General features: G+C 41.2%; 1 protein-coding gene across 1 annotated transcript in view; it reads left to right on the forward strand.

Moving 5' to 3' along the window:
* Nucleotides 1-1763, forward strand: part of LOC118343209 (V-set and transmembrane domain-containing protein 2B-like) — a 4893-nt gene extending 3130 nt beyond the window's left edge. The window contains exon 4 of the mRNA XM_035681964.1: nt 1653-1763. Coding sequence (XP_035537857.1) covers nt 1653-1763 — 111 coding nt within the window. The remainder of the gene's footprint in view (nt 1-1652) is intronic.
* Nucleotides 1764-11384: the final 9621 nt, after the last annotated feature.

The following is an 11384-nucleotide window of genomic DNA, read 5'->3' on the forward strand; positions in this document are numbered from 1 at the left end:
ACCCCACCCCCCTAGCTACCACCCACCCCAGCCTACGGGAATGTATAGAATGTGACCTGTTTGTGTGATGCATGATTGACAGGGAGAGTCTATATAATGTACTCAAGTCTGGCTTTCTCTGTTTAGTGTGTCACTGTGAATTCAATGTTTTCTGTGACATATTGAGGACAGTTAGGTTTAAAATACAGCCTAATAATGCCGGATGATTTGCAGGTAAACAGACAGATTTGCATAACTTTTTTTTTTTTTGCATGCAACCCCAGACCTTCCAAGTATCAGGCTGTACGGGTTGGGATTCTTCAGAACGATATGCTCCAGCTGCAGCCACGGCAGGAATTAAGCTGTCGTTTTTACATCCACAAAGCATAATTTGCTTCAAATCCCAAATATCAGTGACATTTTGTCTTAACCACTCTCATGCTGCTATGTTATGAATGGTTTACATTATCATCCTCTCTACTACCACATGGTTCCTAGCAGTTTTTCCATGTTCATGAATATTGTGTGGCATTGTTACAAATGTCACCATCATCATCATCATTGATACACAAAACAGCTCTATCTCTATTCACCTATATTCCTGCTCAGCAGCAACTGTACATATTCACAAACTGAATAGGCCTCGCTCGCTGCAACTCTTAGCAACTGTTGCTATGTGTAACATTGTTGAACTCCACCTCTCGCTCGCTCTTCAAACGCGAATGACTAATCCATCACGGAGCACACTGAAAGCTCTTGGTGAGGCCTCTGGAGCTGCTTGACGCCCCCCGTGACCCTCTCCTGGATGTTTCCTCATTACTTTATAATGTATTCACGCTTATGCTTCCATGGCGCTCGCCCTGGCCTCGTAATGGGAGGAAGCAGTGAGCTGTTCCAATGCATACGAGCCCGGCACAATTTGCACTTCATTTTATTAACAAAAAACAGCCAGCCCAGCTTCTGGCGGTGCCTTGCCAAAGCTCACCAGGCTCCAATGTGCACTGCCGACAAAAATTTCCTGCAATGTGACGACAGGATAGAGTCTCTCAGCATCAGTGGGGTACCTCCGCTGGCCCCCGGGAGATGCTGTCATTATGCATGTTTGCAATCATGGGAGCTGAATACCTTGGCTGGAAGTGAGGGAGAGGACTGACAGAGGCAGAGGGAGAGGGGGAAAGAGATTGAGAGGGAGAGAGAGGAGAGAATGAATGTTTCGGCTCCTCTGCGGTGTTTTGAGCTTTCTGAAATGCATGTGCTATCATAGCAATGTTGTGTTTACCACAGCAGGAGGCAAACACAGAGTCACAGTGGAGAGGCGCGGAAACGCCAGACACAGTAAAATGAGCAAAATACATACATTAGGACTCTCTGTATTCACTACACACAAGCCGAGCTGAGGGGGAAAAACTCATTTCAATATAAATGGATGACAAGCAGGGAGTGTGTCTTTATATCAGCTTTTGAACATCTCTATTTTTTTGCTCGCCCCATGGAAATATCCAGCAGAAGCTCTGGGACGAGTTTTGCTGGGAAGTCAGGATGTCAATGTTAATTTTCTTCCCGTTGCTAAGGAGACTCTCTCTCACAGAGGCCTTGGTTTCCTCCCCCATGGTCACTGTGCTTTCAGTCAAAGAATCTTTTTCTGTTTCCAGTCTTCTCCGTTGTGCAATCAGACATTGAGGAACATCTCCGCATCAGGCAGCTCCGTGGACTGGGAGACCCCAACATCTGGGGGCTGTATTGATTTCCAGTTTGGGACTGGGGGGGTGATGTCTCCCCAGTGAGCTATTCAGAGCAGCTACTTTAGCACACAGCCAATCTTCTGCTGTGATTGTCATGCCAGTGTTTTGATGGCAGGGTGCAGTAGCTGCATGCCTTACACTGGAGTAATACAAGCAAGCACTTTAATATATCAATACCATACCCCCCTTTGCGCCAGGACACTTAGCTAGTAGCCACATCAGGGGGAAATTGATAATGTGAGGACAAGTTGGAAGGAAAGCATTGTAAACACTGACCATTTTAGTCTGTCAGTACCTAGTCAGAAGTGGAAATCACTGAAACAAATAGCTGTTGTGTGGCTGCCACAAAATGATCCCTCTCAGCCCCCATAGTCACCTTTCTGACTGACACCTAGTGCTAGTTATCATGTAACACATCAGGAGCATAAGGGGGTTTAGATGATGTGCCGTATGGCTTGCATGCACAGCCAGGCGTAAAGCCCTTTTCACCTTACTGAGCTTGTTGCGTCCCTGGGACTGCACAGGAACTACAGCTCGGGTCATTCAATTATCTCTAGCTCTGCCATCACAGTCTAAACTGCCTTGTCCGTGAAATATTTTCACATTTTTTAGTCAAAATCAATCAATCATAAGAGGAGTTAGGGTTTGGATGGGGATAGTAAAGAGGCATTGTACTGCTCAAAGCCTTGATTTATGCCTGATGTAAACCTCCTTTAGCATCATTATCTCCGCCAGGCACAAGCTCAGAGGGGATTTGTGTGTTTGGTTGCGTGTACGCGTGTGTCCCTGTGTGTATCTGTCTGTAGTGAATCTCGCATACTACTGGACCAATCAGCCTCATATTTTTTGTGCACATTTATGACTGCATGCTCAAGAGCCTATTATGGTTGGGGTGATTCACAGTTTTTGAAAAATCTTTTTATTGACTGCTCTGTTTTATACCCACTGCAGACTCGAGGTGATCAACAACTGTTAGGCTAACAGCAAGGCTTACCTAACCTGTTGTAGGCCACATTTTGTCCTTTGTTGTGGTTCAAAATCCAGCATTCATAGAAAATAGCTCTTGAACTGTAGAATCTCCAGATTAATTCCATACCTGATATGTTACAAACCACCAAAGTTAGACCATACAAGATGAATAATCCCACTTTTTATTATCTTCACCACCATCTTGACTCTAAGGGAGTCTTTTTCTTCTATGGCTTTACTGTTGGACTACAAACCACCGTTAAAGGTGCATACTCCCACCTAATGTACTGGACAGTTTAACGTCATGACTTTATAAAGAAGTTATGTTCTGGATATTAAACCTGTTTTGTTAAAATATTTAAATAAAGCCATTTGAACCTGTAAAGACTGTACTATTCCAAAACACTTTATTAAAAAACTATGCATACATCTATACGAGAAAAGTTACACTATAATACACTATACACTATACTATATACTATACTAGGAAAAGGTCTGCAGGTTGCATCTGGCAGTTGTGGTGGCATTGTAGGTGTTTCACCGTCTGTTGCCTGATGGAGATCTGCACTCTGACAGTTTAATTGTTTTTCTTGTCCTTCTGAGAATCTTAGCTTGGGTTCTTCCTTTAAAAATGTCTGCAACAAGGTCAGGGGTCATTCAAAAAATCAACATGCGTTAAAACAAACACCAAAGAGAGTGAGCATTGTGCAGGGAATTTTATTCTGTTCAAACAGTGAGATACAGCCTGAAAGATTAATTTGCCCCTGGCAGATGTAATTACAATTAGTCAATTACAAGACAAGATGTTTATGCAGTTACAATAAAATTATTGCAATTTATGAATTTATCAATTTGTGTTAATCCACTTTTTATTAATATATTTCGAAGCCATTTATTTCACACTCACAGAACGAGGGCTATGACAGATTATTTTCTAGATTAATCCTTTAATTTATGAAATGTATAAAATAATTAATATATGTCCCTCATAGTTCCCCAGAGCCCAAGGTTACACTTTCAAATGTCTTGTTTTGTCCGACCAACAATATAGAAACACCAAAATATTCAGTTTACAACGAAATAAAACAGACAAAAACAGCAAATGCACACAATGAAAAAGCTGTAACAAAATCTTGCATTTTGGTTTGAAAAATCTCTGAAATAATGTATCAGTTATAAAAATAGTTGCCGATGCCATTTTCTGTTGACTGACTTGTTTTTCACTGTACCTTTTGTGTCAATGAAAGCGTTTTATTCTACATGCAGACCACATACAGGATGTCAGCTGCACAATTGCCTTAAACATGGAAATTGCCCAAGCCATAAGACAACATCTTAAACTGATTTCTCCTAAGTGCATATGCAGGCAACAGAGCTGCTGGCTGAGGGCTAAACAGGGAAAAGACAAAAATGACAGGGATTTCACCATCGAATCCCTTTAGCAGGCCACTGACACATGAAGGAGGGCAAAGAGAGCGAAAGAAGAGAGGAGAGAGAGAAAGCGAGGGAGGGAGGGAGAGAGAAAAAAAGAGTAGACAACCAATTTGGGAGTAATGCAACTAAAAACTGACAAGTGTAATTTCATCCATCTGGGCCGATGTGTAAAAAGCGCTGCTCCGAACATTCCCCATGATTCCCCCTGATTGATCTTCCCCTGGTCTGAAACACCTATTATTAGCCACGAGCCTAATAGCACCAGGATGGCTCAGCGCTCTCCCAGGGGCCAATTCTCCGGTCATCTGCCCCTCACTCACCACAGCTGTGGAAACCAACCAGGGAGAGGGAGGAGAGACAGGGGGGAGGCGAGGAGGAGATGGAGCTGCCAAGAGGGGATGGAGGCGTACCTATGGAGGGGGTGGGGGTGGGGGTTAGGTGAGTGAAGGAAAGGGGGAAGAGGTGTTGGGTTAGGAAGAGGAGCGAGTTGGGGGAGAGGGAAGAGAGGGGTAGAGTGCGTATGAAGAGGAATATGGAGAGGGAGAAGGGGAAACTGGATGGAGGGGCAGGATGTGCGAGACAGTGGCTGGACTGCGGGGGGCCGGGGGGTTTGCAGAACATGAGAGGAAGGTGGGCGTGATAAAAAAAGAAAAAGCCAGGGAGAGATATTGGAGAGGGGAAAACAGGGAGACAAAGAGAAAAAAAAGAGTTATTCATAAGCATTTCCTAAAAAAAGAAAATCAAGGCAGTATATTCACTGGCTTAGTGCTCGTTTTAATTATTCGGGTGAGGGGGGAAAAAAATCTGTGAAAAGGCGATCACTAGAACATGATGCCTGACTCATGTTCATCTTTCACGTTCCCCAGGTGAGGAAGCATGCTAATGCCAGGCCTACAATACACCAGAGAGAGCTTGACAGAAGGCACAATGAGCTTGTTTAAATTAAATCAAAACTGGAGCTCGTAAAGTAGTTCCAGACAGAATGATACAAAGACGGGAAATTTCTTTATTTTTATTTTTATTAACCATACTGTGGCTTTTTTCAATTTCCCTTAATTGAGCTTATTTAAAACCCTAGAACAGTAACATTTTACCTTAAGTCCAGCTATTATGAGCAGCATATAAATGTATAATAAATGGTTTATAATGCACTGTAAATGTAGTGTTACGCAGATATAAGTGATTATTAATAGATTTTTCAACAACTGTAACCATTCCTGTGGACACTAAATGGAGGCTGCTGTAGAAACCGATAAGACAATATAGACAGTTGAATACTACGTCTTCATAGTAGAAATTATAATTCTTGACAAATACTGTACATTAATAAACACTTTAAAATGTACTTATATCTGCTTACTACATTATAGTGTTGTACACCATTTATTAAATGTTTATATACTGCCAATAAATGCTAAATATGGGGACTTCAAGTAAAGTGTTACCAATTAAATTATGAAACTGACACGTTTTTCATAGAAATTAAGCAAAGAGATTGACAACTTGAAATTTGCTCTCTTTTTAATCACTTGCAAATCCATTTTCAGAAAATAATAATGAAAAACAATGTTCAAGGTCCCGAACCCAAAATGGCCATTATGATGCCCAAGGTTATATGTCAACGATAAGAAAGTTTGAAACATGAAACTGAGTGAGAAATGTTGATTGCTGTCTGACTCTTTTGGGTGATTTTGCGATGGATTAAGGTCAGAAGTCATCTGTTAATCGCCCCTTCAGTCTCTTTGATTGAGTGAGCCCTCAGGTGAGGCGTAATGCATTTTCAAGGGCAATGATGACAATAATTGGCTACCTTCACTTCACCAAAATGGACAAAGTCCTAAAAATCTCTCCACTCGAATCTGACAGTTCAGAGCAAATGAAAATAAAGGCTCTGAGGGCTTTCCAGGCAACAAATTAATAACTATGATATTATGAGGCTGGCTATAGACATGATCTCTTGGCCAAATCATTAAGCTGATCTGTGATCTGTGGTGTATTAACTCAGAGGACCCTGGACTGTCCTACTTACAAGTGTTTCACAGCAGCCATTCTTTTTTCGAAAGCTCATGTTTTAATTTTCAAGTGATGCTTATATGGTTTGATTCATAAACGCAGCCTTTTTAATTTCAAGAATGAAACATTTGTCATAATGCCGCAGGTCACTAAATCTGAAAGGTTGTTGAATTGATGAGATTTTGTCTGTTATTTTTGAAATTGTATGCATTGTTTATTTTCTCCAAAATGCTAAGGAGGCTTTTTTGAACATTTGAAAGAAGGATGGTTATTTTATTATACGTTTTAGCTGTGAATATAAGTAATGTTAATACCCGTCTTCTGCATTACTGTAACACAGTGTAGCCAACATAGTTTCCTATGGGCACTTTTATCGTAAATAATCCTGTGACATTATTTAATTGATTTTTAATGTGCCTGTGTAGTGCTCAGCGAAGAGCAATTTATGATTTTCTGCTTGTTTTTTTGAAAACTCCAACAATATTGTTTCTGTAATATTCCGTTTTGCTTATATGTTTATTTCTCCTTTTCTATATTTTGGTGTTTTTATGAGATTCTTTTAAAGAATAGCTGCAGTATAATAGCAAATGCGAGATTTGAACACTTTAACTGTGATGTGATGAATGTAATGATGATGATGATTATGATGATAATAGCAGCAACAGCAACAACAGAAGCACCAAAATAAACATCAAGAGCCAGCTAATAATAATAATAATAGTAGTAATACATAATAAGGACGAATGATTGGTGATGCAAGGCAAGAGCTGCGAGGGGAAAAATTGGTTATTTAATTGCTTTTGAGTACAAAATATTTCTTAAATATGTTTTATATAGATGAGTGTGCACAAAGCTTTGATCGATTTAATATTATTTTGTAGGGTAAAATTAAATTGTGGAACAAATAAAAACCTTTTTTACTATGTGATCTGATTTCTACTTACAGGAAACATTTCTTTTGAAGCAGATCATTTATTAGTGCACTTTTGCACTAGACATTTGTCAGCCTGAAGAAGGAATGTTATTTTCTTCTCTTCAATGCAAAATAACCAGAAATGAATGTGGAGACTCTGTGAACTTTGGATTGCAAGCTTACTCTTGTTGAAAATATAGGGTTTGCACAAATACCACACATCATTTACTCCAACTTTCTGTGTACAAAATGATGACTAAAGAGGGCAGAGCACAAGACCAAACCAAAACCCAGCCTGATCTGAAATGCAGTTTCAGGTAGGAGTGTCTTAAGGTGCAGCAGACAAAGGTCCACAGCTATCACCTGACAACCTCCTACAACCCACAGCTCCTGAGAACCTGAACAGCATCTGAGAATGAGACACGCTCGCCCACCACACCATATTTCACCAGGTGTGACTCCCTTTCTCTTCACTTTCTTTCCACCTCACTTCACACCATGCTCTTAAGTTTCAAGCTCTTTTATTTCGCAGTCAGTGTTGGCTATTGTGTGCAGCACTTCCTCCAGTGGGGAATTCATTCCTATATGAGAGCCAGGACTTTCCTGTTGGAGCACACACACTATTTTGTTTTTAGTTTTGTACTGATATTGTGTGCATGGAGGAAATATGTATGTGTGTACAGATGCATCTACAAAATATTCCCACCGACAAGATTTTTCAGGATTTCAATAGTTTAATCCAGTATAAAATCAGACTTTTATATCAGTGACAGTCTATATTTTCTCTAGTGCCATTTTAAAGCACTTCATAGAGAGTTTAGTACTCTTCCTCTGTGTTTATTTCTCTTTTATGAGGCTCATCTGGTTGCATTTGCAGATGAGCCCTTTAATTGAGCCTTTTAATTGGTCAGTAGTGGCTTTATTTATCCAGCACATATAAGCCTCACTACCCTTTAAAGATTATATGTGTGTTTACTCAGGTTTATCTCATAAAATGTGTCCACATCAGCCCATGCAGGCCCCTACAAAGCATATAACTCAGTTTATGATAGAGGGGAATGATATTTGTCTCTAATACAGGATACATGCGTGCTGTGAAACAAAGAATTGTGCAGACCTACTGAGTTTCTTTTATTTCTCAGTTATATTATTCAGTAAAAACATAATTTTATCTCTCTTATTTATTGTCAAGAATAGTAGGCTTGGCAATAAATAGGCTATAGGTTCCTTCGACGGATACCAAACCTCAGGCATTTTAATCACCATTAATTCCCAAACGAACCACGACAATAATGTACTGTGACAGCCCAGCTCCTACAAGGACTGACACAGTGGTGCTGGGACATTTGGTATCCTTCTACAATTTATTATATCCCTTCTTAAGGCTTCACTATAATCCAGTGTTTCTTCCGACGTCATTTCTTCATCCACCAGGCTTCATGCAGCGTGTAGCGCGCACTGGAGGCGCGTTTGAAACCACCTGCCTGCTCGGACACAGACAGTAACCCCCCCCCACACCCCCTGTATACTGATGATGGCCTCACCACAGGATGTGTCTGTGTCACTGATAAATAATCCCCAGATTACAGTTAATTAGCCCATATTCCCTTAACGAAAAATTCTCTACAAGAGGCCTCAAAATATCCTCCACCCTGGCAGGATGCTTGTTTTTTAAAAACCTCTTGCAATAATATTTATGTTGCATTCAGTTTTAACAAAAAATAGTCATATACCTAATATTTGACATTTTAGTGATTTGACAGGTTGTGTGCAGAATGATACCAAATACAAGATTTAAGCTATTTAAACGAACCGGTCATGGGATGATTGTGGCAATAATAGTAGCAACAGTGGCAACATAAACAGCAATAATAATAATATTAATAATAACGTTTAGAGGTAAAATTATTGGGGATTGCATGCAATATTTGACATCTACATTATATATACATTCTTTATTGTATGTGTGATCAAGTCCAAACTATTAACCTTTTACAACTTCTAAATTCTAGTAAAACCAGATTTCTTCCATCAATGTTCAGCCCCCCCTCACTGTGACAGGTTACTGTTCGTTTGTTTAATGGTTGAATATTTCAGGAGTTTGCTTAATGCTCCTCGATGTCAAGTATTCTTTCTTAATTTCTCTCTCTCTCCCTCTCTCTCTCTCTCTCTCTCTCTCTCTGTCACGACAGATGAAAAGGCGCTCTAATTATTCCAGGAGGTTGGGAAATAAATGATTGTCTTTGAAGTAGGCTCGGGCCTTGGACTACATTAGAAGCCAAGCATGTGATTTGCAACTGTTGAAGTAAAAACCCTCACTCTGCTGCTGCAGGATAGAAAAAAAAAACAGGAAATGAGGAGGGTGGATTCTCGGCAAAAGAAAATGGTATCTTTGTTTGCTCCCCTTTGTTTACCAGGGGATTCTTTCTCATTTTCCCTCTTTTTTTCCATTTTTACTAATTCATTTCAATGGCTTTCAAACTGGAAAATGGAAATGTTGCTCCTGCCCTCTATTTCAGCGGCAGCGTCCTGGCAACAGAGCAATTTTCTATCATCAGGGATAAACGGCATCGAACAGTACATTCTGATAAAAAAAGAGCCCATGATTGCTGGCCTTCCTGTCTGTCATCTATCGACCAAATCCTCTCCTTCAAGACCGACCACTGTGCTGTCAGACCTAATAATGTCGCGTATTAAGTCGAGAGAGGGAGAGAGAAAAAAAGGGGGGGCGACGCACACCCCGGCACTCACTAGTCTTATTTGTCACCAACATAAAATTCAGATCAACTTTTTTATATAGCTCCTATGTTACTGACTTGGTATTCAGGATCAAACGAACTAGATTCGCCATGAGCGGGACCAGAAGCATTGAACCTAACCTAATCTGAGTCTGAGTCTGAGCTTAAACTGCCAATAGACGACAACAAGTGTATGTTAAAAAAAAAAAAAAAAACATTATCGTCCTCCTTAGCTATTTCTCCATTTATTGCCTGAATAATATTGATAATATGGCCAGAGATTGCGCTCACATTCTGCTATTACACTTCACCAAATGACTCCATTTCAGGTTCGTGGCCTTTGTATATTTTCATTCCAGAAACAAATGACATAACATAAATAAAAGCACTTGCCCAGTGCAGGAAACCGAGCAATGCAATCATTCAGGTGGAGCTAAATATACAGCGAGAGAAGGCGACAAGAGAAACAAGCAGTCTTAATTAGGACACGGGCCCTGAGTGGGACCAGTGCAGCTTCAGACGTGCCAAATTAAATCCATTAGACTATGAGAGGCTGAGAGACTCAGCGGTGCAGGCCTTTTGCTTATTTGTGGTCATTTAGCTCCACTACCATCACGGTACACTGGGTCCATCTGAAGGCCCTCGCCTGCACCTGGGGCCATGCATATGCCAATTTTGCTATTTACTCGAGAGATAATGCAATCCTAATTTATGATGCAAAACTTATTGTAAACAGTCGCCTGCCTGGCAGCGCGTGGTTTCCTTTATGACAAAACCGCACTAATTTTTCTTGGTGTAGTTGCAAGCGTATACAAAACACATCAAAGCTGTGCATAAGTGGGTTTGCATTAGGGCGCTGTGCGCAATTTATGTGCGTAAAAGCGGCGCGCCACCGTTTGGGCACGGATGAATTCGACTGGAGCATTAGGCTGATCGTTTTGGGATGGTGTGTGTGTGTGTGTGTGGTGGTGTGTGTGGGTCTCTCCTCTTCCCTCCCGTCCTCTCTCTCTCTCTCTCTCTCTCTGAATCTAGTTACAATGAACCGTGTTACACTGACAGCTGTGTGTAGTATGCAGCTTCCCCTCGCCACATCCCGCCCTTCACGCGGCAGAGATGGAGAGCCGTCGACGCCTGGCTGTCTGTGCAGCGCCTGTGGCTTTGCGTTGTGGAGAAGGGAGACATGTTGTTTAAGTGTCTCCCGGTTCCCTTTCTGCAGTGACAAGCCTCAGCGTCCCCAAACCGCCCGGGTCCCCGAGCAGCCAAGGAGGTGGCTTTCCATGCGAGCCAGTCAATAGCTGTTAGAGGAACCGACCGCAAACGCCCAGCCACTCGCTACAATTATGACCTGTGTCTTTCTGGAACTCCGCGTTAACGCTCAGATATGATTAACACGTGTGGCCAGATAGACAAGAAAAGACGGGCGGTGTTAGAACCAGCCAGAGAGAAGATGAGAGAAACTAGTTACATTTTGCATCTTTTTTTTTTAACTTCTCTAGTGGCAATTTGCACATTAATCTAAGATGTACGTGCGTAAAGGACGTTAACTAACTGATACTACCCCCTACCTTTACCTAATATTCCCACTGACAGCGAGTG

This window comes from Morone saxatilis, unplaced genomic scaffold (assembly GCF_004916995.1).
Source record: "Morone saxatilis isolate NCDOM2014 unplaced genomic scaffold, NCSU_SB_2.0 Contig9, whole genome shotgun sequence".
Taxonomy (NCBI): domain Eukaryota; kingdom Metazoa; phylum Chordata; class Actinopteri; family Moronidae; genus Morone; species Morone saxatilis.